This window comes from Corvus cornix, chromosome 1 (assembly GCF_000738735.6).
Source record: "Corvus cornix cornix isolate S_Up_H32 chromosome 1, ASM73873v5, whole genome shotgun sequence".
NCBI classification, from domain to species: domain Eukaryota; kingdom Metazoa; phylum Chordata; class Aves; order Passeriformes; family Corvidae; genus Corvus; species Corvus cornix.
Window position 1 is genome coordinate 83,132,203 of NC_046332.1, and position 27,900 is coordinate 83,160,102.

Sequence of the window (27,900 nt, forward strand, 5' to 3'; positions counted from 1 at the left end):
AATCACATGAGTCGACAAGGGGATCCCTAAGGCAAATCATTCTCCTTCATCCCTACTTTGAATACGACTGTTTTCAGGGAGGTGAAAGTTTAACACAAACACAATCTATCTTCAAGCATTTCCACAGTGGTGACTTCAGCAATTACATGCAGAGGGTGGTACACTGTGTGGTCCAGTAGCACAGCTAGCATAGGCTTCTTTCCTCTCTTGCCTGCCTTATCTAAAGTGAGAGGAGAAAACAACATGGTCATGAGAGAATATGGCTGGCTGGCTTCAGCAAAAGCTTGAAGAATAAGGTACCATCCACTTGGGTTGGGTTGGGTAGAGATAGGAGTTCATGATGCTCTTTCAAGGCTGAGGTGAAGGATACTCCCTTGAGTGCTCTACCTACCAAATAAGAAGGTATTTTTAGGAAAATAAAGAAAAAAAGACCGTATTCTCTTTCCTAGGCTGTGGATCACACTTGAATATGCTCCTTTCCCAGGGGTTAGCATCTTTGTGTGTTCTGTCTAGTTTTTTCTCCATGACTAACTATTCCTTTCATCATCCTCTCTTCTTTGCATACCAAATGGGCCCTGTAATGCTGTGAATCACAGATCTATGAACTCCCCAGCCACAGTAACACAGCTCCTTTTCTGGTTCACATCTCTTGTATATTCAAGAACAGTTAGTCACACTTTTCTGCTCTCTTTCCTCTGCTCTCCAACTGCAGAAGGAGCGGATTTTTTTTTAAACTCTCAAAGCTGAATATATTATATATAATTTCTGTATTTTTCCCTGTAGCCCTAGTGCATGAATCATGTCAGAGACAATAGAAGTTAAATGAAAAGAATTGCAAAATTCCCAGCTGCCACATGTGTGTCCTAGCTGGTATAAAATAGGATAAACAGCTCTGCCCACAACCCAGGAAGATTCTGGAGAGACCAGGCAGCTCCAGTTAATCTCCTGTCTTAGGCAGTTCATAAGGAACTGTAACAGGAAGTGTTATGTACTGATGGGAAAACCTGTCAAGCAGAGTAGCTGGAGACCTCCTGTTCTTGGATGAGGGGTGTTCTTCATCTTCTCTTCTTCCATGTGTTTGTTGGTTAAAAAAGGTTAAGTTTGGGCAGAAAGTTGGGGATTTTCTTCCATCAGCATTACTGAAATTTTGGAAAATATTTTCCATGAACAGCAACTAAAAGTTAAGGTGTTGAATTTCTTTTGGAAAATATTTATCCATTTTTGAAACCAAAACATTTTATTTCAGTGTTCTAAAAAAATACTTTTAATTTATTTGTAATTACCCCTATGAGTACACTGGCATTCAGATTTTGAAGTATGACAATATAACTGAAACTCCCAACCTTTAATTTCTAAACCATCCTTTTGAAGTATCTCCATCAGTTTCAAATTACTTTTTATTTTTTTTCCTTATTTTTTTTTAAGCTGGACATTTGTGTAAAACAGATTTTTTTTTACTAAGAATGGTTTGATGAGTCAACAATTTTTTCAAGGAAAGGCTTCTATTTTTTAAATACCCAGTTACTTTCTTCAGTTTTCGTGATTGATCTGTCACTTAAAGTTTCTTAATTCTTTCTGACTGGAAGAACTGGAAGTATAACATCATAAATTCAAGCAAAAACAAACATGAAACTGATGCAGCACTGTAGTAGGATAGTACTGTTGGGTTTTTTTCTAATTTTTATATAATAAAGGAAAATTTGTAAAAGGAAGTAGGAGAGATTTTCATTATTACCCCTTTTTTGTAAATCCATTTTAGTCAGTACAGAAGTCTTTCATAATAACATATGAAGAGCTGTGTCACTGGACTGTTGTTTTATAAAACTGTGAAAAATACAGAAATTGTAATTGTAAAAGATTTTTCTAGATCATTAGATAGATACATATCATCATAGGTTTTATTTAACTCATGGAATACATGGTTTTGTTCAAGTTCTGTTTTTTAAGCAGCTTCTCCACGATGACTTTTATTGCATATTCTGGTTCTATTTGCAAGATAAACCATGTTGCCTTGACAGGACGAAATGTCAACTGCAGCACAGTGCTCTGTTCATTTAGACATGTCCTTCCTGCAGCGGGTTATCAAGTTTTCCTGTATATAGTCAGATGATAAGTATTCAAATGCTTACTGCACACACATAAGGATGTTTCAGTCCTTCTTTGCCAAACACTTTCTGTATAAATGCAAAAGGATTTGCTGCTTTGCAAAATGATCCCTTGTGTTTGCAGCAATTAGCATTAATTGCAAAAATTGACTCACTGGCCTGGAAAATGAGTGTACTGGGGAAGGCACAGATCTCAAATTCTATAAGTTAATTTAAAAAAATAAATGGGCTACTGTATCAGCAGACCAATTCATCAATTCAAAAGACAGAGATCTAGCTCAAATGCATCAGGTGTTTTATCCATTTTTATCCATTCCTGAAACCAGTAACAAAGAAATATTTAAGTCAGGATGCCAACTTCAGGAAGCTTTCATTTTACATGTATTGATGTATTATTGTTCTGTCTAATCAAAATCCTTTTAGGGTTGATCGATTTCTGGAGAACAATAAGAGAGTGTAACACTGATACCACAAAGGTAACATCAGACATACATGTATTTGGGGCAATTAAATGTAGCTACTTTGTTGTCAGAATGTTAAATTCCTTTTTATCTAAAAGAATTAATGGTCTTGACAAAGGATTATTAATAATGGTTATTGGTTTAATAGGACATGGTGTTTCTGAGCTAGTTCAAAATTGCAGCATGCTGGGAAGTATGTGAGATATAGATGTTCCTGCCGCCCATCTCCCTGCACCATGGGTTGGGTGGGAGAAGCCAGCTCTGCGTGGCATTCAGGGCAATGGGTCTCACAGATGTGCTGTTTTCCCAAGAGGCAAGATGGTTCTATGGTAATTTGAAAGTTAATGTATTGCATTCATGTGATAGAGAGGGCAAAAGGGACTCAGAGACTTGGGAGCAGAGAGAGCTTATCGCCCTTGAGAGGGGAAGGTTAGTTTAACATCTTTCTGTCAGCAAAAAGACTCACTAAGGCTGAACGAACCTTAAAAGCTTTGGAGTTCAGGTCCTGGGTGATTATTCAAATGTTTTAAGCATTTTTCTCAATTGCCTTAACTGCCACCATCCTCCCAGTATCTTGTCAGTGGAGTTGTCCTTTGGGCTGCCTTGCATAGCTGGGGAAGGCTGGTGCTCATGCCTGTAAATCCCTGGAATAATGTGTTAAGAGAAATGGTCAAAATTAGCAGCTCACCTTCCAGAAAGCCCTCCAGGTTTAGCCCTGCTGTAGCTGCTGGTTTTTCATAGCCATATATCCTGTGTCTTGCTACATGCATTAAGGATTATGAGGTATTGTGCAGGGAGGTGAAGGCAGATTTCTGCCTCTGTGGTTTGTTAACTCTTAACCTTTTCTCTATTCCTCATCCTAAAGCTCTTTGCTCAGAGAACTTCATCTGTTCGAAAGCAGACCAAGCAGTTGAAACTTACACCTGTGAAGAAAAATTGGTCTTTTGTTAAATCAAGTTCTTAATAAAAAATGTGTTGGGAGAACTATGCTTTATGAGTAAAATGAATCTCTGTAAACATAAAATAATTTAGCCCCCAGGAGTTTTAATACTGCCAGAACGTCTGATATAGTTGTAGCTTTGTTGCTCCATTTCTTCTGTTCTCATTATATGTTGGGTGCTGTGGTAGCTCAGCCTTTCTTGCTGTGGGAGGTGGAGAGGGCTGTACACAGCAAAATCTCAGCCTCCTAAGAGGGACAGAGAAGAGTGTGAGGGGCACTGTGGCTCACAGTAGCTTTAGGAGAAGCTCAAGAGCTTTAACAGTGAGTTAAAGGAGCGGTGGGCATGTTCAGTATCTGAATTGCCACAGAAAATCAATCAGTCAATCTGTCAAAGCAGCAGTTTCTTTACATGCTTTTTCAGTGAGGGCTGGGGCACGGCAGCCCTGTGACTGCCTGGCTTTTTCAGGGTTTGGACATGAAACTTCTTGTCATTTCCTGGAAAGCCAAACCTGCCAGATTTCACCAGGTTCTAGCATGTTTGCAAGTGGAAGAGGTCTTAAGCATTCTGGTCCCAGGCCATGCCATGCCCCTTCTTGTGAAATGCTTGGTTTTCCATTACAGATCTCTGTCTACAGTGTTCCAGGGTGACACAGTGTTGGGAAATTTGTAAAGTGAAACACAAAGCTCAGCTCTAAGGCCAAATGGTACAGAAAGTGATTGCTGATGCTGTCCTTTAGGGTGCTTAGAAATAACCACTTTGCAATGCTGGCTGTGGACTGCTTTGTATGTTACTCCTTTCTTGTAGGTTTTCTTGTTTTGCTGAAGTTGGCTTGTTTATGTTCCTCAGGTAAGATCATCCCTCTTCACAGGCCCCTTTCATATTTAAATCTTATTTAAATCCCATCTGATTTCTGACCGTGGATGAATGATGCTGTTGATGTACAACCTAACAAGAACAAAAGCCTTTCATGCTGTGTCTGGACTGTGAGTCATTTCATGGATGCAGAAAACATCCACATTTTGACTCCTCTAGTACCTGTTGGCATTTCAGCTGTATTTCTTCTTTAACCTAGGAAGGTCTTCCAACTGAGGAGAAGGCTTCTTGTGATGACTTAACAAATAGATGTCTTTCTTTATGAGTTAGTTCCTTGTCTTAGCTCGTGTACTGGGAGTTAGTCACTTTTATCACTCAGATTGAAGCTGTGATGTTTGTATTCTCACTACATAAGAAAACTTCTAAAAAGCAGAAGTTGTTAAATTGTTTCAACAAGCAGAAGCTGATTTTCAAAAGTATGTTGTGCCAGACTTGCTAATCTTTTGTTATTTCTGTAAACAAATATTGATAGCATAGCATTTTCTGCACAGTACTTACAGATATCTCAAAGGAAAAAGGATTTTGCAGGCACATTTCCTCCAGTAAGACAGACCAGTCCTTCAGTGTGGTGAATATTTGCTCTTGCAGGACACATTCATCACCTCCTTAAAACCAAGGCAGTGTAGTGGGTTGAGCCCATCACAATTAAACCTTAAATTATCTTTGCATATACACCAACATAGTCTACTGTAAATCTGCCAACCACATTTGGTGCGCTGTGCTGGATTTGAAATGGCAGCACTTTATTATACATGTTCAGACCCTACAGTTCCTTTTGAGTCCCAGAATGAACAGCTCAGAATTTGCAGATAATTTGCAAAAGTCTACACCAGTTTCAAGATGCTTTTCAAGAAGATTTTGGATTATTCAAGTTATTGCTGGGCCTTTTGTGGTCCTATGTGCATTCTGGTGGAAGCAAAGAAACCATAAAAGTCCCCATTACTTCCTTCAACTTAAAAGCTCTATTGCAGAAGAGGTAGGAAGCTTTCCACAAGTGGTTGGAGAGTACCTCCCCCCATTTACAATCCTGTACATAATCTTACCACATGTGACAATCTTCAATAACCTGAGATCCAGATTACCCAAGAGATCATATGAAAAGATACATGCCCATGTTGTTTCCCCATCCCTCAAAAGGGTCACGAGGACACAGAACAGTCTTGAAGCCATGATCTTTTTCTTGGATAAAGCAATGCAAACTCTTGCTTCCTTTTATATATTTACTCATTGATTTGTTTAATGGAAATTTTTAACTGAATGAAGAGATACTATTATGTTCAAATACCACTTCAGCTATTAGCAAGTACTTAACACTGCATCAAATGTCCTGACTGTAGAAAAGTGGCAATTTATATAATTCTAAATAAAGAGATATATTTCCTGGGAGAATAGAATTACAGTAATTACAGCTTGAACTTGACACTGATATTTAAAATAATCCAAAACATTTGAAATTAACACCAACTGTACACAAACAGAAAAATTTTGCTTCTTTAAAGGTACTGATTCTGGTGAGACTTTGAGAAGACCAGCCTTTGAGTCCATGTTATATGCATTTGAGAACTGTGCTGAGCACACAGCAACTGAGCTGCACACAGCAACTCTCCGTAGAGCGGAATAGCTCTTGGCATCTCACCTCCTGCCATTAGGAGTAGGGCTCAGCCAAATGAAAAATGATGCTCTGATTCCATCTGGATGACAGTAACACCCGGGATGAAAAGCCCTTGCTTATTTTGCCTTTTATAAATGATTTTAAAATAAAGACATTCTAGGTTTCTTTACTAAATGTAGTCCTCAGGGGACAGTAAGTTAATTTTTGTTCCCTCTGCATTTCCTAAAGGCTATAACAAGGGGCTGGTCATTGAATGTTACCCATTTATACAGTGAAGTGGTGGAAGGTGGGAAGCATGGGTTTAAAAAAGAAAGAGAAATCAAAACACCACCCAGCTTCCAGCTTGCGACTCCTACTGCACTGTGGGTTAAGCACAAGGCAGGAGTCACTGATTTGCAGAGATATCAGTTATTGAGACCATTACCAACATTTTACCTGTTAGAGAGCGTTTCCCAGCTCCGGGCTTCTACTCTTATACTCTAATTTTAAGAAGAAAAATGTTATTTTACTACAGTTGAAAGATGCCAGAGGAAGCCTGTATTTGTCCAGAGCTGTGTGTGAGCCACATGGAGCCGAGGAGCTCACTGCAGGAAGAGGAATGAAAGGCAAGATGAGTTGCTCTGAAAGTGCCACTGGCCTATGACTGCTTAAGTAACCCCCATGACACAAATCAAGACATGAAGGATTTGTTTTTTAGCTTGTGTAGAACCACTAATTTAATGTAATGGTCTGGCAGCCTTCCTTTTGAACAAGTTCATCACAGGGTCATGAGGGCTCTTCAGGAGTCCCCAATGCTGCATTCCTTATTCACTCAAGGTTTATGCTACAGCCACCTTAACTGTTATATGTATATAGTCACAATTTATTTTTTAAGGTTACACATCACATATATGAAAGAAATATACATGAAGAAGTACATGAGCTCCCAAAATGTCCAGTCATGTAGGTGAGATGAATGACTGTGCAACAGCCTATAGTAGTATTTGGTAACAGGACAGCTGCTGGACAAAACATAACTGCTACAGCATCTGAATAAGTAGATAAGTTAATACCTTAGATTTGAGCTTTGTTTTGCTAATGTATAAGCTTCTTTCTTTCAGCTGGTAAAATACTGGTTGTCAGTGGTAATATTCTCATTTCTCCATCTTGGTCTTTTCTCCTTGTCTATATTTCTGCTTGGGTTTTTTTTTTTTTGGTTTTTTTTTTTGGTTTTTTTTTTTTGGTGGTTTTTGTTTGTTTGTTTGTGTTTCTTTACTGAAGGAAAATCACAATTAATGAGATGAACAGAAACACAGAAACACAGAAAATGTGTTCACAGGATAAATATGTGTAGTACTGTCAGGAAGCCTGCTTTAATCTAATAAACAATATTTAGCACTCAAGGTTGATCATAAGAGAAGAGAAAGAAACTGCGTATGATAACCAGTAAAGGCATGTTTATTTTCCAATATATTTCTCTATCTGCTTCAAAATAAGCTGCAAAATCTATCAAAACTTGAAAAATCTTGTGCTCCATTCCCTGAAGAAAGAAAATTTAAGACTGTGAAAGCTTCATGAGTGTTTAATAATAGACTTTTATAGTCTTGACTAAGCAATGGTGATGATGTATTGCAAGATTAATACATAAATCATTAGGAAGCTTTAGTCATTTTAATACAGCAAGCCTATGTTTTGCTTAATTCCCTGATTCATCCTAAGGCATATATTGAAATTTTGTGTGGCCTTTCATTAAAAACCCCAGCATGTCAGCCACATTTTGCATCACTTGTCTTTTAATGGAGCACATAGCAGCTGGCTTTTCTGCAGTTTGATCTTGGTTAATTTGCCCTCCAGGCAAATTAACACACTGGAAACTGGGGAGCACAGTGATGGGTGAAAGGAGGATGACATGCAAGACAATTGTGAAAGAAGTCCACATCAGGAAAGCTTCAGTGCTAGCACTAGCTGGGTTAAATTGATTTGTGTGCCAGTCAGGATGGTCCCAGGTCCTCTGAGCCTTTTGCTGAAGCAAGATGTGGTGGGGGAGAGGGTGCTGTCAGTCGGTCAGTCCCTAATGTCTGTTACAGGTGTGCACATGCGAAAGGAGCCCTTAATCAGAGTGAAGAAGCTGAGAGCAACAAGAGAGCCCCGTGCACAGGAGGGGTGAAGGAAGTGGTCTGTGCTGAGCAGCAATTTTGTTTCCCCTGTTACTCAGTGGGCACCCTGACCTCACTTAATGCTCTTTACTAAACATGGGATCACTGGGCATAAGTGGGAGACCACTGCAGAAAACAGACCACCTAAATCCAACCTGAGAAGAAACAAGAGGAAGACTGATTGGCAAGGGATGTGCTGAACATCGATCCAGCTTTCAAACTGGGATAGCAGCTGAGTTCATACTTAAACATCTAATTAGCCACTGCAGGCTTCGGTTTGAAATTCAGCTTCTCATTACTTTTTGAAAATACATTCCACAGGGAGACTGCTGCTGGAGACAGCACCATGGAGATAAGTGGCAAAATCAGCTAATCAGCTTCTGGTAGAAAAGAAGAAAAAAGAAAAGAATAAAAACAAACAAAACCCCCCCAAACAAACAAACAAACAAATAAAAGCAAAAAACCCAAATCAAACCAAACCAAACAAAACAAAAACCAAAAAAACCCACCAGCAAACCTCAAGGCACTCACTCCAGAATTAAATACCTATTTATTTTGTTCTTTATTTTCTCCTCCCTAATTTTTGTTATAGTAAGTCAAACCTGTAGTCTATGTTGCAAAAAATCTTAAGCCAGAAATAAGAACTTCTGCTAAAAATTAATTGGACACAAAATGCAGAACCTGCCTTATCCTGATTCTTTATTCATCAGTATAGAATCAATAAAACATTATTTTCAAAGGAAGGGAAGGTCTTATATATTGGTGCTCTCTTAGTCAGATTTCAAAGCAGCGAATTAAATTCTGCCTGCCTTAACTCCTCCTGTACTTTTCATTTAGTGAGTTGTGCATTGCCTTGTTTTATCAGCACTGACTCAGCAAAATGCAATGGAGGGACATCCCCTGGGGGACGCCACTGTTTTCTGTGGTAGGAAGAGTGGTCCACAGCAAGCCCCGCTCAAATGACTCGGTGAGCATGAACTACTCCAAGCTACTGATGCCAGGCATGCCATACTTTCCCACTGAACTTCTTCCCACCAAGTCCTTGCTCCACTTTTCCTCACTGCTGACTGTGTACAGGCTTGCCATATCACAGCACATGCTGTCTGGCATCCCCCAAGCCAGGTGGGCAGTATTTATTAGGATGTATCCCTGGGCATCAAACACCAGTACCTCCTCAGCTCTCTAGATGACTGACCAGCACCCACATGGGTGGGTGCTGGGACCTACCAGTCTGGCTGGTTGCCTGATTAGGAGGCAGAGTTTCTCTGCTGGAGAGTCTGCTTGCCTGGCTGTGAAGCATTGATACCCTGTGTCCTCAAAGCAGCAAAGATCCAAGTGCTTTGTGTGCCCAGGTGCCTTGTGTGCACTGCTCTGCTAAGCACAGTTCACTGGTAAGCTGTGTTCTGCTTGGATGGTTTGCCTCTTGTATGCACTTTGATTTCAGAAAGATTTTAGAACCTTCAGAAAATGTGGAAATGCAGAATGTCAATATTATTTTATTTAGTATGCATTATACTTTTATTCATTGTGAAAAATGTGCATACAGAGCATAAAGTGCCAAGAGAGGCCAGATTTAGATGCATAGACTTAAAAGTCAGATAATTCCATGTGCAAGAGGAATACATTTTATGGTTTTAAACTGAAAGAGGGTAGATTTAGATTGGACAAAAGAAAGACATTTTTATGATGAGGATGGTAAGGCACAGAAATGGGTTGTCCAGAGAAAGTGTGGATGCCCCATCCATTCAAAGCCAGGATGGGACTTTGAGCAATCTTGTCAAGTGGAAAGATGTCTCTTCTTATGGTAGGGTTGTGGGACTAGGTGATCTTTAAACTTCCAACCCAAACCCTTCTGTGATTCTTCATGCGTGTGCATGGGAGAGAGAATTGTGGTGTAAGTGCAGGTGCCTATGCGGTCCTATTTTTCTGATACATAAAATCAATGCTGGATGTAATGAAGTCAAATAACCAGGGGTGATTTATTTTTTCAATGTGGCACTTAAACAACGTGATTCTAATAAAATGGGGTCTGACAAACAAAACAGAAAATCCTCATTAGTTCTGTGTCACGTTATTCCTCTGTCTTATGTAGTCCATTGATGTCAGATTCCTGGAAAGCAAAAAACACACACACAGCAATTGGGAAGAGAGAAGGTAATCACTGCTGGGGCTCTGCTGAAAGTTTTTCTCTGTGTATCCAATTTTATATTCTTCATATCTATATTACGTTATTGAAGTCTGATTCCCGGCTGCCTTGCAGATCATTTGCATCCCTGCACTGTGATATAAAAGGCTTCCTCGTTGATTGGGTAGCCTTTTATATCTTCTCAGCACTCATGTTTCTCTGACATAGATATCTATGCATAGTATAAGGCTTTGGAAGATCCAGACCTTGTAACAGTTCATGCTTCATTGCCACAAGGTAAGTCAAAACAGCACTCACACGAAATGTGGGAATGGGGAGCCATGGGGAGAGTTCACCATCCTCCTGCCTGGCATCTGAAGGTTACTGAGGGCCAGACTAGACCCAGGCAGAAAAAGTCAGAGTAGTCCCCAGCTCTGCTTCCCTGCAAGCCTCTTGCCAGACAAGATCACTCTAATTCAACTCGGGAAGCTTGTCCCGTGCCCCAGCTTGTGTTCAGTGGGGGAATGAACTGGTGGTGCTGATGGAGGAGTGCCAGGGTTAGCTGCCAGCTGGCTGCCAGAGGCGGCTTGGGATGAATGCTTCTTCCCATGGGTAGCGTGAGCTCTGCCCTGCATGGCTGTGCACAGGAGAAGCTTGTAGCAGCTGAGGATCTGGTCCTTCTAGTTAAGGGGTTGGAATATGCATGAAGCATAAGGTGACATTTTGAGCGTCTCAGATCAGAGCATGGACGTTACTGAATTTAAAATGTAACTGCAATTTCCTGACTAATGCCAAGTCACTTTTATATTCATGCAGTGATTGTTCTTTATTCTTTAAATAGCCCATTTTGCCCAAAGGGGCAGGTGATATCTTTATGATAATGAAGATATGTTATCCAGCAGGTTACAGCTGAGGCCGTTGGTTGGTGCAAGAGCCACCTATGATCAGCTGTCCTTTTTAGTTCTCAATTTACATCATGCTTTTGTAGATTTTAGATGCTTTTGTAGATTGTAGATGCTTTTGTAGATGTTTGTGATTCGTTTGAACAAGAAAAGAGTAGGGCAAAAAAAAAGAAAAGAGATGCACTGGAGGTTCAATGTTGTTGTCTTTTATTTCCTGTGGTGTCTCCAAGTTTCTGAGTCCTTTCAAATAACATGGAAAGTTAAATTGCTTCAGTATCCTTATACCTCTGCAGAAAGTCAGCCTTTTTCTTAACATCCAGGTCTTTCTGTGGTGAAGTGCACAGGATATTATAAATAAGGTATTCAACAAGAATGAGATAACAAAATGAACTCATATGTTTACTATTCGTTCAAAATAAAAAACTTGCATGTAGTAACAGCCACAGAAATCACAGGCAGGCTTTCCAGCAGAGCTGGAGCATCCCTGGCCTGGGAATGCATTAAGGGTGAAGGTGTAGAGGATGGAGCTGTAGCTGTGGCCACCACAGAGATAGGACAACATCTAGGGGAAAGGAGGGAACTAGGAAAGAGAGTTTTGTCCCTGGGTGGGTGCCCCTCTATCACCTTTTACCAGCAGGTTAAGGTCCTGCTGCTGCATGGACCCTAAGCCCTGAATCCACATGGGCAGCAGCTGCAGCATGCAGCATCGCTTCCCCAGGCTTTGGCAGAAGCAAAACAGATGGGGACCGGAGCGGTTTTACTCTTCCCAGGAGCCTGTTGCTTTAGGCTCCTGCCTGCTTTGCCTATGAGCTGTCTGTAATGCCACCATTTACCTTTGGTTCTGCTAAGCACCAGCAAGGTTAGATGAGAGGCTGGAGTAATTACAGCAGTGAATTGTTGTGGCGTAGGAATTTGTGGAAGTGATGCTGAGGCCCCAGTCAGGAAGAGGGTTTTAAGTGACATACCTGCTAATTTCCCTGAAACTAGCCTGCCTATTATAAAACAGAAAAAATATGTACTGCTGCCTGCATGCAATGAAACCCAACTAATCAGCACTTCCTAGAAAGCTTGACTTGAAAGAAAGGTACATTTGACATTCAGATGAGAGGTGTGCAGGAGTGTCAACAGGTAATGTTTTGCTGTAATTCCTGGAATTTTTGTGCCTTTGTCATACCTCTTTGGCACAGACCCTGCCAGCCATCTGTGCTTTAAAGGCTGTATAGGGCCTGTAAACTGTGTAAACTCTGGTTATGCTTGCAGCTGCTCTCCTTGCCCCATCTTTTTATCCATCTCTTAGCTGTGCAACCTTACTCATCTGTATTGTTTCCAACACAGGAGCCTTCAACTTGTAGGTACTGATGTAGTAAAAATAATAATAGCAACCAGAAGTAGTATGATCAGGCATGGATTTAATAGGTGGAAATAGTGTGTGTATGTTTGGAAAGAGCAGAGCGAAAGAGGGGAGAGAAGTTTGAGGGCTTCTAGGTGATGATAGCCTGGAGACTGATGCCTCAGCATTTCTAGTTTAAAGAGTTTGACATAGAGACTCTGGCAGGTATTGTGTAATTTTATTTTAATTTTTGTCCCTGCTATAAATAAGACTTGGTGTCTGATGGAATGATCACCAGAACTTGAGTAAACAACACGCCTGCCAGTGATAAGCTGTTTCTTCTGATGACTCAGTGTATATCTGGATATTACAAAATGTGGTACATTTCATGTTTGTGCAGTTATGTTTTCCTTCTGGTTATTTTTACGTGCATCTCCCTCTCTTTTTCTTTCCTGTGTTCAGATGTTCGTATTCACCCCATGGAGCGTATTCCCAAAGCAAACTTGCCCTTGTGTTATTTACCTATCGACTACAGCATCTTCTGACTGCAAATGGAAGCCATGTGACTGCTAATGTAGTAGACCCTGGAGTAGTGAATACTGAGCTCTACAAGCATGTCTTTTGGGTGGTGAAAATGGTCAAATGGATGACAGCCTGGCTATTTTTCAAGGTATGCTGTTTTTAAATAATTTTATTTCTGTGCCCCTGCATTGTGCAAGCTGCAGTTGGCCTGAAGCTGAAGGTGTTTCATAGTGTATGGTATTTATTTCATTTCTCTGTGCTGATGAGATGTACAAAATCAATAACGACAGGCTTTCCAGAAAACAAACATTTGTTTTAAATGGAGGGAGCAAGCTGTCACTGTAGGGAAAGGGAATGCCTTTCACTGCCTGTGCCTGTGCACTGGTTATCTCTGCCCTGATCTATCCACATGCTTCTGTGCATGCATGGGGGCAGGACATCATCCTAACATGGAGCCAGAATATGCAAAGTGTTCCTCAGAAATCACTTGTACATTCTCTTAAGGAGAAGAAGACATGATCTGGCATGGTCCACATGTACACAACATTTTATGGAGAAGAGGGCAAAGGGAAGAAGGAAGTTGTACAAAAGTGGCAATGGGAGGTGGTTGTGCTCCAGGATGTGAGGGTCTAGGTGCTTGTGCTCAGGGAGGCAGGACAATTTTTAATTACGTTTTTCATTCTGACACATACTTGTAATGGTACTTGATTTTTATTATCCGATCCTGGTCTGCCTTAGGAAACATAAAGTTATTTAATAAAACTGATCCAGAAGTGGGGCAGGCCCAGTTATGGGTAATGTTTTGTAGGGGTGTAAGTAGATTAATCTGAAATCAGTTTAGCTGTGTAGGTGCAATTATCTCTTGCTCACAGGCCTTAGAAGGGCTTGTGCTGAGAAAATGTACTGCTTATAGCTCTTTCAGAAAGTAGTTTTGGATTAAGTAAATGGAACCTGATTCCATTAGAGAAAATGAAATGTCCTAATTAAAATGAAGTATTTTACATCAAGGAGCATGTCCCACAAAGCAAATTAATTTTAAACTTTGATATGGAAATATCAATTGCTTTCATTTTAGAAATGAAACTGGAGGCTGGAAGAGTGGCTGCAAAATAAGATGCAAACAAATAAACCCATATTTAAAAAAAAAATAGTATCTTCTGACTGCACCTTGAATATTGCAATAAAATTGTAATAAGAATGCTCATAATGTGTAATGCCTTCTTAAAGAAGCAGACTGCAGCTTTGCCAAACCATGTACCTTAAACTTGTTTTGCCTCTTGTGATTGTAATTTTAAATATCAGTCTCAGGTGGTAGTGTTTTTTCATTGGACTTACTTTACCTTGCTAATGTAACAGTTTCATGTAGATGTTTAGGTTGTGCGCAGCATTTCCTCTGGAGAGACAAAACTCTGGCAAATTTCCCACATCTGAGAGTGAGTTTCAAGTCTCTTCTTTACAGCACTCAGTCCCACCTAGTTTTATTGATGCGCTCAGGAGACATTTTTGTATTATACTGGTGATGTTTAGACACTGAACTGAATATCATTGAACATTTAAAATGATTTGTCACAAGAGGGATTCCCATTCTTAAAGCCCTAATAGTTCTGCAATGATAGTTCCTGATCACTTCCTTCTTCTTTGGATGAGACTGCTCAAAAGAAATTCTGCCTTGAAATAGGTGATAGACAGACATACTGGTCTGTATGGAACAGATCTGTACTGCCTGAAAAGCAAATGTATCAATTGCTTTCTGAGTCAGAAAAACCTCAGGTTTGAATATCTGAATGCTTCAGTTACAGAGGTTGAGATTTTCACATTTTTGTATAACAGTTAATGTGTTTTTCCCAAAAGCCAGAGGAGAGGGAAATTCTTACTTTCTCTCTTCCTATCCTCCCTTATTCTTCTGAGTTACAGCTCCAACTTCTGCTGTTTGCTTATTGCTTAGGATATATCTATGTGTTTGGGAGCGCTTCATCCCAGAGGCACGCCCTGTTCGGCATCCCGAGCGGGCAATGTTCAGCCCCACAGCAAGCTCACGCTGAAAGCCTGCCTGGCAATTTTAATAGTGCTCTACTGAGGGCTGTAGTATTCAGCATTCAAGCCTGTGTGAGTCTTGTGTTGGTCTCGTGCATTAGGGTAAATTTCCCCTGAGAAAAGTAAGAAAGCCAAGTACAAGAAAATTCAGTTGTCTGGTAATATTAGCTGATAGTTGGTGTATGGATTTTTTCCCCCTTGGAATTTTGTTCCTGAGCACTTATATGAATCTTCCTTCTAGCATTATGGCAGTAATGCAGTGAAATGAGGTGATAGCTCTCTAATCATATTGACTTAACTAAATATTGTCACCCTGGAGTATTCCAGAGTGGTTTCTAAACGTGTGCAGGAAATTGCTTCACCCACTGCAACATGGCACTCGTGAGAGCCAGCACAGCCCAGAGAGCTTCAGTGAGGAAATGCATCGCATCGCATTCCCTCAGGAGAGAGTCAACATCTTGTTTGATTTAATTCCAAAATATAGTGGCAGAGCCCCCACTACTTTAAAATGCATTTCTGCCAGTACTGGTCCCAGTTACATTTAAGCCAAATACCTCCTAAGGATTGCAGCCTGGCACCCACCTTTGCTTGTATTTGAGGCAGCTCAGTGTGGCAGACAAGGCTGTTGGCTCAACATCCACCTTGGGGCTGCCTCAAGATATTTAGGTACTTAAACAAGTAGACCTACAATCTTGTAAATAGGCCATGATAGGTATGCATAATTTACTCAAAGTATTAACAGCTTGAATTTCTTAAAACTGCAAAACATTTTGTTCTAGATTTTATATATGGCTCAGAAAAATCTCGGCCAAATCAGTTTGGTGTTTTTTCCCCCACAAGTTGCAGTGAGAGGCATTCCTGTAAAAATAAGATAGGCGAAACTAAAGGTTCTGGTGACAGCCATAAAATTTGTGAAATTGATGCCTAACCTTTAGAAGTGATGGTTTCATTTTTTCTCAGCTTGATTCTTTCTCAGAAAAGTTATTGTCTGCTGTGGTACTCTAAATTTGCACTTTGCAAATGTTTCCTCTGTATTTTTCATAAATATGGACTGCACCTGTCACACAAGATAGAAATTACGTTTATTCCTCAAAAAAAATTTGATTTCTATATCTATGACTTCTCAGTAAATAAAGCCTGATGAGCTGACACAGTCCTCTGCAGAATGCAGTGAAGTATTTTATCCCTTAGTGATTTTTATCATAAATTGATCTTCTTTTTGAAGAGATAAAGTCCAAACTAGTAAACACTAACTAATTAATGAGATAGTAATAACCTAAAAAGTCATTCATTGAGCATCAAATAGCAATTTAGATAAGTGTGTAACACACCAGCTTTAGTGTTGGGTACCATGCAAGCTGGAAGCCAGGAAGTACCATTTCCCTCTCCAGTATTTCTGCATCTGCAGCAGATACTGAATATTCATTCTTAAGCCAGATGGTCTCTGCTTGTGATACAATTAAAATGCCTTAGAGCCAAACAAAAAGTTGACTCTCATTAATGTCCGATAACAGGGATTGTTATGCTTCATATGACTTCATTATGGCATCAAAGTAGAGACATTTGACAGACAGCAGTGTTGTAAAGTTCCCCAAAACCTTGTTTATGACAAGCTTGGTGAACGTGACATTATCAGCTATAGAGTATTTGGTCCTTTCAGCCGCCCCAGACTGGTGTTTAGGAAGGTACTGTGGAATGAGGGCTTTGCATCAGATCCTGTCTCAGCTGTCATTTCCAAAGACATAGTGCCACATAAGTGATTATTGGCTGACAAACTGAAAATGAGTAGGATTAGTGACCCTGCCAGCCTGTAAAAAGGAAGGGAAAGGCTTCAGGAACATGGGTTAGATAGACATCAGCCAATATAAACTAATTCACTTCCTTCACCTTGTCAAAATAGGCTTCACTTTAGTGTAATTTTCCTATAACATTTTTTTAAAAAGGCTTCCAGTCTGTAAGCACGTCTAGAAAACAAGATCTAAAGGACTTGGATTCATCATTCATGCCAGAGGACAAAGTCATACAGGTCTTATTGCAGCATTTCTTATTCAAACTGTCCCTTTGGCACTGTGAATGTAGTAAATTTAATTCATCCTTCCCCCCAGGTGTCAGAAGACAAACACACCACCACACAATAACACCAGCTGTAGAGAATGAGAGTAATTAAATCCCACAGCTGAAAGCAGCAATTCATCTGCATCAACATCTTCTGTGCATGGGGGTGTGTGGTCCTCACATAAAGCTAATCTGGGTTTTTCTCACAAAATGAAAACTTGCAGAAACGTGTAATTTGCAGTTAATTTTTACAAAAGGTTTTTCTGGTCAAAAACATAGAGAAGAAAACAATCTACTTAAATCCAGTAACACTGGTCTTTCAGCAGGTACCATTTTTGTACGTACTGTACAGGGATTTAAGCTTTCAGAGCCATAGGTGTCTTTTTTTCCATCTATTAAATATTTTATTATTTGTACAGCCATAGAACAATTCTGGGGGAAAGAGGGGACCAGCCTGAGAAGGCTAGTGAGCAATCTACTATTAAGTCCCCAGATCCAGGTGATCTGGGGTTTTTTCTTGCATATTTACCCCTGGAATTGGTTCAGTATCCAGGTCCTGTTTGTTACCGGTTACATGGATGGAGGTTGGCTGCTTTATTTATTGTAACTGCTGAGCACAAAGCTTTTTGAACACAGAGCCCTTTGTTTCTGTTTGAAGTCAGGTCAGACCCCTCTAAGGCAGGCTGGCCCTCAGTGCGCACATAATAGCATTGGACCCTGGTCTCCACTGAACCTGTGGCTCCCCTGCACCCCAAGATATCACTATTATTCTACATGTTTTCTAAAGTCTAAGTGGTTAAAGTATTTATTTTAAGAGACACGTTGAGAGTTGTCACAGGGTGTTTTGATGGCTGGAAAATGAAGGCTTTGTGTTGCTTGCCTCAGCTTATGGCACACTGAGGATTGTACAGTTGCTGTGCAGGACAGCACAAAATGGGTGGGATTATGTCACTGTGCATCACAGGGAGTCAACAATGTTGAAGTTCTTGTTTATAACTTATTTGGAGCAGCTGCTGGTGTGATTTATCCCCCAAACCACACCCAAGCTTCCTCTTGGAAGGTGCCAGTTGGGACAGGCTGAAACACAGCCATGGAGCAAGCAAAAAATGAAGCAGTGTGAACAGAGATCCATCTCGTGTCCTGTCCTGCAGTTTTAGTTGTTTGATTAAAAGAAAAAAACCATCCCTTCTTTTTCCTTCTGACAGTGTGAAATGGGAAGATTGTCTTCCATCTTTCAAAATTGTTCACAGGACAGGAAACCTGTCTCCATGTCTAATATTGCCTGCAGAATTCACCCTTTTTAGCCCAGGAAATGGTCTAAAGAAAAACAGGTTAAAGCTACACTGTGAACTGTGTGAAAACCCATGTGAAATTGTTTTGGACTGTAAGCAACTGAAATGTCAGAAGCTGTGTGTCTTACTGTGTAAGAAAGGATTTATCCTTAACTCTGGTGTGGTAGAGGATTGCTGATTTAACCTGACAGCCCAGGAAGATTACTTCATTTTATGTGAAAGCATTTAAATTGGTATCCAAAACAGTGAGAAAAATAGTCCCTCCATTGCTGTAGCTGGGGAGAGAGTAAGTAAACAGTTAAGAAATTGTGAAAATACATGAGCCTAACCAGTGTTAGCACATCAGCACCTATCATCCTGTAATCTGTAACTGGTTTCGTACTCAGAAACCACAGAGTTAGTTAGGAAAGACATTTTCCATCAATCAATCTATTCCACGCAGTACTTTCCTAAGAATTCGATTAATACCTTTGTGTGGTAATCTATTCTCAGTCACACTTGCTGAAAATGGAGAAAACACAAAAAAGGAGGATAATTTTGCTGTGGATCAAACACATAGCAGGGACTCCGGACTGATTCCTCTCAGTTTAAAAGAAGGTCTCCTCGATGCCTCTAATGTAAAGGTCTCAAAAAAGCTGAAAGATTGGAGAATTAGAGAACCTTGAAATTTCAACTAGACCATCAGCACAATCTTTTAAATTATGGGTTATAGCCTCACACTACTTTAATTCTTCCTCATGCATCAGAGAAGTTCGAAGTCAATCACCATGTGCTTAAAATTCTGTTTTCTTATGGTCAGTAGTATAACACTACTTGGAAACTTGAACCCACTGGCAGCAGAATACAGAGCAGCCCCTAATCTTTCTCATCAGCATATCTCTTAGAGAAAGAACAAAAGAGAGAGGAAACAACCCCAGCCCCAATGAAATTACCCATTCAGCAAGGGTAGGAACAGGAGCTGCAGGCAGTTTCTGTCTTCCATGTGAATGAGTTGTAAAACAGGGTTAAGGAGAAAGACCACTGGCTTCTCTTGGAAAATCCTCCAATGAGCTTATGGGTGAGCAGCAGTTTGGAATTAAAATAAGAAGATGCAGAGGAGTAGGTTGTGGGGAGTGCATATTCAGGTATATTTATATATATTCATGTATTTGCATAATCATATATATATGTTCTATCTAAATTCCTCATTGTTTTGCTATTTATGAGTTATGTGTCCCTAACAAACAAATGCTGATGAAATTTGTGTTGCAGAGCCCCATCACCTAAAGACCCTACTCACTACAGAAAAAAATAATTTTAGGAAATTTTGGAGATCTACAGGCCCTCCTTTCCTCCTCTCTGAATGACAGTCTGTAACTTACCAGTAGTTGAAGGAGACTTAAAAACCTTTCAGTGTGAAGTAAGGAAATTCTTCCATGAACAACTCAGACATAATTTTTGGTGGTTATCCTGAGTTTTCAAAGGTAGACATAAAACATCAGGTTCTACCAAGAAACTGAAAACATCCCCTTTTCTAGAGGTCTGAGGCATCTATGCCTGGAAGGCACCTCTGACATGTCTCCTGGTTCATAAATGTCTGCAATATGAATGCCAGCATCAGACGTGTGATTTCCTCATGGTCACAGCTACTACTGGACCTGTCTTATCCTAAGTATCTACAGTTGGATAGCTGAATTAAGTCATTCAAGTGCCAGTTCATCCCTGTGAACGACAAAGAGGTCTTCTGGTGACTAGCTCAGCTGTAGATGTCTGTGCTGTATAAAGGTGTAAAGTTAGTTAAGATGAATCCTTTCCAAAGGTACACAATGTTAATTTTCCGGGTTTCTAAAAAAAATGAACTGAAGATGGTAGGATTTTGGATGTGCACAGGAGAGAATAGGAACTGTAAAGGTGTGTTCTTAGATCTGGGGCACAAGTAATCTGCTATCAAGCTGGTTTTGCAAATGGCAGCTCTAAGGTATTAGACCATTTCCCATATAAGTGGGAAATGTGCTCGTGGGCCGCTGCAGATGGGGAAATCCTCGTTACTTATGAAATGTATTTCTCCTATATGTTTATAATCCGTTGTGTGCCTTCACTACAGCAGCCACGGGTGAGGAAATCCCAATTACTTAAGAAATCTATTTCTTGTATATGTTTACAATTCATGGTGTGCCTCCACAGTTCATCATGCAGATATCGCCATGCATTTACATGAGTAGTTGTGTGTACTCCCTGTATGTATTTATAATAGCCTAATGTTTGTAACTAGAGAGAACCATGGGAAGCAAGCACCATCCTCTATTCGAGGATGAACTGGAAACAGTAAACACATATTTTTAATATAACAGGATCATCCACCACCCAATTTGTGAGTTATGAAAAGTTTCAATTCAGAAGTCACATGAGTAGCTCTGGCTTTAGTAATGACTATAATGATTATGATTGCAAGCCACAAACTTCTGTATTGCATTTTAGAAAGACTACTGAGATACTACAAGATGTAGTTCACATGGTTCTTTTTGTTCTCATTATGTTCTGAGCTAAACACTTGGGATTTGGTGGATTTTAATAGCTAAACACAAAAAGGGAATTTGGTTTAGTGCCTCTAGTCCTCATTTTTTCAAGAAGGAACCTGATCCTAGATGTGGCACAAACAGATTATATCATTAATACAATCTGTCAAGAACTAGTGGTTTGTGTACATTATTACATATTTAATCATTCTGTTTAAATTGTGTCTGTGAGTCTCTTCAGGGCAAATGACTACATCTGTGTGATGCCATCTCAGTGCTGGGGAAAGGGGAAGTAACCACAGGGGTTACGTTACCACAGACCAGGCACACTGTGGGAAATACAGAGCATATGCAGAAGAGGATTTGGATGAAACCGGAGCAATGTGTAATAAAACAAGAATGAACTTGGACAGCTTATCAGAGATGGGATTTGTAGTGGTATTTATTTGGCCCCATCATGCTGACCTACTTTTCTGTCACTGGAATAGGAAGGAGGTGCTGCTGCTGGTCCTAGGCTCAGGCATGGTCTGAAAAAAATGAGTTGCTCCCCATGTCTCTTGATTGCTCATCAAAGTCTTGGAGCTAGCCACCACCAACTTACGAGCTTAACTTTCTGTCTTATCTTACCCAAGTATATCTGTTACTTTTTGAATGAATAGCAGGGGCCAGAGTTGGTGCCCTGTGCCTGGCAGGCCCGTTTTCCCAGGACTTTGCTGTGGGAGGCACTGTGCACCACAGCCATGTCACGTCCCTGCAGCCAGCAGCAGTATGCTGAAGCTGACTCTGTCTCAGAAGAGATTTATTCAATTTTGTTTCCTGCCAAGCTGAAGATGCAAAATTCAGTCTTCCACAGTCTGCCACTTGTCATATATGATCCTAAGATGATTGAAAATGTAGAAAGAGAAAAGCTGTCTTGTTGTTTTTAGAGCTTGGAGTGTTGAAAATAAACTTATACAGACTGTGAGTATATTTGGGTGCCTCCCACCTGGAGTGCTGCATCCAGCTCCAGGCTCCCCAGCACAGGAAGCGCATTGAGCTGTTGGAGCGAGTTCAGAGGAGGGACATGGAGATGATTAAATGTCTCCTACAAGGAAAGGCAAAGAGAATTAGGATAGTTCAGCCTGGAAAAGAGAAGACTCCGTGATGATCTAATTGTGGCCTTCCAGTACCTGAAGGGAGCCTACAAGAAAGAGACTTTTTTTTACAAGGACACATAGTGACAGGACAAGGAGAAATGGCTTCAAACTGAATGAATACATTTAGATCAGACATTTGGAAAAAATTCTTTACTTTGAGGGTGGTGAAGTGCTGGAACAGGTTGCCCAGAGAATCTGTGGATGTCCCATCCCTGGAAGTGTTCAAGGCCAGGCTGAACTGGGCTCTGAGCAGCCTAGTCTAGTGGAAGGTATCCCTGCCCATGAAATTTGTGTTGGAACTAGGTGATCTTTAAGATCCCTTCCAACCCAAACTGTTCTGAGATGCTAAAAAATATGTAGGAAGGACACTATGAGGCAGCATACTTGTTTTTTTCTGTCAGGACTGTACACTGTCTAGTTGTTATGACTGCCCAAGCTCTGAATGTACCTCGGTAATTTTTCAGAGAGGAGTTCAGTTATCACAACTCTCATGCATCACAGCCAATAACAGCTTAGGTCCCTATTTTCCTTTGCATATGAAATGATGACTTCCATCATCATGAAGTTTGTGGTACTTCATCAGTGGCTTTATACAAGTGTAGCTGATTGGAACCTGCTAAAGAAGTAAATATGATATGAACATAAAAGCATCCAGGTCCAAATCTTACTGCATATTCTTCTACCAAGGATTATCTGATTTGATTTCATATCCTCTGTGTGGAGTACTGTTCTTTTGAAAGGCATGTAAAACATGTCTGATCCTGCTCCTTAGAGGTTCTCCTTGATCTGGGGCTGGCCTTTTATTTTTCTTGCCTGGTTTAGGTTTGTGGCACATGTGTCCTATTTTATATGCCTGTTATCTCGGGAAGTGGATTAAGGCTGGCACAGATACACTGAACCCTAAGCGCTTTAGAGGGCCTGCAAATCTCCAGAGGTAGTAAGTACTTCAAATGTTTATAATACTAGGTTCAGCTGATGTTGCTTGAAATCCATTCAAGAAGATCTGGAAGACAGGAAGCAGGGCATTTTGCATACGGTTTTCTTTTAAAATATAATTACCCTGTTAATATTATTTTATATACACTTGGTGCTCAGTTTTCATTTTGGTGGGGTTTTTTCTCCTCATTGTGAGGCAAGCTTCAGGCACTATTTTTGCTGCAAAATACATCCATCACCCAGTGTCTTGGCTGTGCAACTTCTCCCATGAGAGTTTCAACCCACTTGTTATAGTTCTAGGTTAAAGGCAGATTGCTGGCGTCATTATTTCCAGCTTTTTGAAAAGTGATAAAATATGAAATATGTTTGTGCTTGGGTACCTGGATCTGTCATCTCCAGGTCACTACACAGTGGTTTGCTCAGAGGAGCCAAGGGGATTATAAAGTACCTCCAGTGCTCAGAAGCAGCACTTGTACATTTGATGTACAATCTGTCGCATGCTCTCCTGGCTGGAAAGAAGGAATTTGCAGTGTTAGAATCATTAGGCTTTGCAGATGTGAGCAGGTACCATCCTGCTCAAGGTTGGAACCAGTGCTGTCACTGTTACCATAAAGACAATACACATTTCGTGAGCTGGTTTCAGTTTGACTCTGTAGAAGCTCTTGACAATTTTTTTTTCTTTTTATTGTCAATTTATATCATGATATCTAGCAGTAGTCTCTAATCAAACAGGAGTGAGAATGCTTTTAGGGAAACAATTTACTCAAGACAAGAATGAATTAAAGTGAAGTGACTGGAAATGTATTTACTTGAGAAACTGAGAAAGAAATAAGAAAAAAGAATAAACTTGTTTCTAATCTTTGGAATCCTACTCTGGGAAAGGCTTCCACAGAGCAGTAGCTATAAAAAAAGTGTTGTTTTTATGCTGGAGTTTAAATGGGTTTCGGAGAAGAAGATCAGCTGATAGGCTATCTGCAAAATTAGATCAGAGATGTCCCAAGAGGGAGTGTTGCTTATGAATTCTTTTTGTATTTAGAATCCTTTATTAATGCCTCAGGTTTACCTGGCTTTCTCCCATGCTGAAAAGAGTAAAGAAATGCAGTATAAGGGTGCAAAAGTGAGATTTTCCAAGAAATGTCCATTTTGATTTTGAACTTGTGGAGTACCTAGCAAATCCTTCTTTAGGAAAACCTGAAGATGTGCTGTTTCTTGCAGTTGCCTCCATCCCTGCCTTTCTTGACAGTAGTTCTTCCAGTGTGCTGACGAGCTGTGTTGAACTGTCCAATAGTCTAGTCCTTGCTTTTGGTTAAAGGAGAAAAAGCAAAGATGACAGCTATGGATCAGCCTGAAGAGCCTTCAAAGAAAATGAGATCCCTGGTCAAGAAATCTGTGCGTGCTCTTAAAAAATAAAGTAGCCAAGATAAATTGCAAATGGAGCTGTAGAGGTAATTGACATAGCCATGCAGTTGGTCTCTAACCTGGGTTGCAGCAGTGCTCTTCACAATTTGGTAAATGCTCTAGAGACCCCTCCCAGCAGAGAGGCTGGACAGCCACGGGCCTCAGTGTGACCCTTGAATGAGAGACCACGGCTTCCCCTGTTTCCACAGACAGCTCAAGGCTGTTGTCTGAGGTATTCCCAAATGCCTGGTTTGCATCTAAAGTACCTTCAAGATGACTAGTGCTGGGGAGCCTTGTAGTCCTGCTGGAAGTCAGCTAAGGAGCTGAATCCAACTGAGTGTCCAGTGTAGACTAGCGGGGGTTAGAAAGGCAAAGATTTCCATTTCTAAAATGTCAAGAACAGAGTTTGGTTCAGGATTTTTTCTAAGGGAAAGAAAGTTATTCTGACATTCCTCTTTTGTCAGCTCTCCTTGACCTGAATTGTTGTTTTCACTGCTACTTGCCATGTTTTTCTTGTGGAGAAATTATACTACATGTTTTAAAATTAAAAAAAAAATTCCTTTTTTTTCATTTGTTTTCTGATTTTGTAGCCTTTTTAATTTAAACCATGGTGTGATATTATAGGGAGGTCAAAACTGAGTGCTTGATCTTTCTTGGGTGGGTCTTTCAAATCAGAGCAATAGACTTGCTGCAAACTACTGGTCATGGATCTCTTATGAGAGCTAAAATGTGTCAGTGCTCCAAATGACTGAGTATAAGTTTGCCCCCTGATATGAATGACTGTCTAGATTTCAAAATAAATCCTTTGGATTGTACAGAAAATTTGAACTGTCAAGAAATAAATGGTGTGGTGAACTGAAACATAAGTCTCAAGATGCCCTCAATTTAGCTGTATTTCAGTAATCTCTCATTCACATTTCATTGCTGTCAGCAGCCTGTAGGGTTTCTCTTATATTTATGATGGAAATACCTGTCAATGAATCATGTTGCTGAGATGCATGTGTTTTATGCCACTTCGAGGAATTATTAAACACTGCATAGTTCCTGTGGTAAACACCACATTGCTGGGTCATTTGTAGTACCATGTATTTCTTCATGTAAACATCTTTCTTGCATAAAAAATTATTGATTTTTGTGTGTGGTAGGTGGAAGGTATTTTTGTTAAGCAAGTGCATATAATTTTATTTCATGTTTTTCCGTGTTTTCACTATCAACTTGTATTCTGTAAAACTTTGAATGACAGTAGGTGTTTATTAACAGAATTTTGCAAGTATTATTACGGTTACTTAGTGTACCTAAAATTCAGGAGTCTGAGGTACCTCTCATGTTTTGGAGTCCCTTTGCTTAAATTTGTGAAGACTAGATAATTTTCATGTTAAAATATTATTTACTTTCAAGTATAGAGCTTTTTAATATACAAAATTACATTAAAAAAATGTAATTTCCTTTTTAATAATATACTAACCGAAAAAGTAAACTACTGTAGGTTTACAAGTTAAACAGATATTACTAAGTAGTTTTCACTAATATTCTTCTACTCTTAACTTTACTCATCTGCAATACCTAATAACTTTTAGGAAGGATAGATAAATAACCCTAGCAAAATGCAAAGCGCTGAATATTTTGGAAGACTGCAAGATCCTTTCAATTTGATCTGCTGTTTGTTATTGTCATTGTAGATTATGGATGAGAACATCTGCAATTGTCCTTCAGCTAATATACTTTTGAATTAGAAGAAAGGGCAGAGCTACAGAGCAGCTGGCAAGTGGTCAGTTAACCCCCATTCCAAGTGTTTAAAACACCTCTTCAGTGGGGCTTCTTAATGATGAAATACGTAGGGCTGGCTTTTGTGACAACTCGTGGAATGAGATCAATGATTGTAACCTTTTCTCTAAATTAAACTGGAAAACCAGGAGCCAGCAGGGCTGTATGCTCAGAGCTTTGGAAGAGCAGCTCCTTTCCTGCTTATCAGCCCATAAATACATTTTTAATATTTATTTTTAAATTATGTGAATATATTCTGGGCTGTGTTCTCATCTCCCTTTCACTGAGCCTACTTCATCATTTATAGTTTTGAAACACTTATATTTGTACTTATTTAATGTATCAGCAGTTAGCTCCAGCCAGAGTACTGTCTAGATTTTATTTCCTCTTCAACACAAAAGTAAGCTTTATGAGATTGAGCTACTGCTTGCAAATGAGCTGTATGCAGAGAAAATTTTCAATCTTATTTTATAATTTCTCATACTTGCCTAAATAAAAGGAAAAAAATACCCTGAGTGAGCTCTTTGGAAATGAGTTTATATTTTCAGAGAAGGAGTTAAAGAGCATACTTGGCTCGGGTATCTATTTTCACTTAGAGAAACATGTTGTGTAACAACATGTAACTTAGTGCTATTTGCTCTTCAGATTTCTCTTTGTGGTTATGGTTGTTGTTTGGCATTCTTTTTCTCTGCTGTGGTCATCTGGAAAAAATTTAGATGAGAAGAGAAATCTCCCTGATTTTTCAAGAGCCAAACCACTTTCCCTTATTTTATTACATTAGTAATTAAAAAATACTGCTGTTTTCTTATGCAGAACTGTAGCAAGACACCCATATATGTTTCTAGTCACAGCTGGGGATTTATTCTTCTCAAAATCTGTCCTTCCTATCAGGTGCTGCTGGTAACTGTTGTCAGATGTTCAAGTAGCTGTGCTCTTATGGTAGGAATGATGTTGTTTCAATTCACTTTCTAAGCAAGGACCAGATGTTTGTTCTGGGCTAAGCAGAATTGATTTGCAGTTAAAATCTCAAGTAATGGAGTATCATATGAGGCTGTAAACCAGCCATATCTCAAGCCACATGTGAATCAAAAAGAAAAATGTGAGAGCCGCTGGTAATCATCTTCTTCACTGCCCCGTACGTCTTGGATATTTGTTTATGCAAGTGAAGAATGGGTTGTTCTGTCCCCTGTGTTAACAGATGAGAGTTCAGATTTGTACCTTGGACTGTTTCATGCTTTTCCCTTGCTCTACACAGAGATAACAATAAAAACAAGGCAAAGGGCTATATTTAGAGAATTAGGCTGATAGGAATTCATTGGTTCCCTGGAGGAGCCAGTGATAAATCTGTCTCCTTGGGACATTTCACTGAGCCCTGAGGCACACCACCTCCAGCTCTGGCCACCTCATGTACTTCCAGCTGCTCTCAGCAGTAAACTGTTGCAGGCAGAAAAAGCAACTGGGAAGACTTAAAAGATTTGAAGTCCAGCGGAGTTACAGTGGAGCTTTAAAAGGTGAGGTCTTAATCATTTTGTGACAAAAAATCTCTTACGCAAGAAAAAGCTTTGCATGGAATCCCATGGCTCCAGCTCTCCGGTAATAATCACGCCTCTGCTATTAGCTAGACTCATCCATCAGAAGTCTAGCTTTTACATTTTATTCTAGTTGTCATCAATATATTCACACTAACATTTAATATATTCACAGTATAACAGGCAGGAAAAATTACGCTGGGGCTAAGGAACAAAGACAAATATTGCTGAAGAAATTTTAAATAACGTGCAGAT

At 39.9% G+C, this 27,900-nt stretch overlaps 1 protein-coding gene across 2 annotated transcripts in view; it reads left to right on the forward strand.

Moving 5' to 3' along the window:
• Window positions 1–27,900, forward strand: part of DHRSX (dehydrogenase/reductase X-linked) — a 162,997-nt gene that overhangs the window by 120,438 nt on the left and 14,659 nt on the right. For both annotated transcript variants that reach the window (XM_039567780.1, XM_039567817.1), the window contains one exon: window positions 12,947–13,154. In XM_039567780.1, coding sequence (XP_039423714.1) covers window positions 12,947–13,154 — 208 coding nt within the window. The remainder of the gene's footprint in view (window positions 1–12,946; window positions 13,155–27,900) is intronic.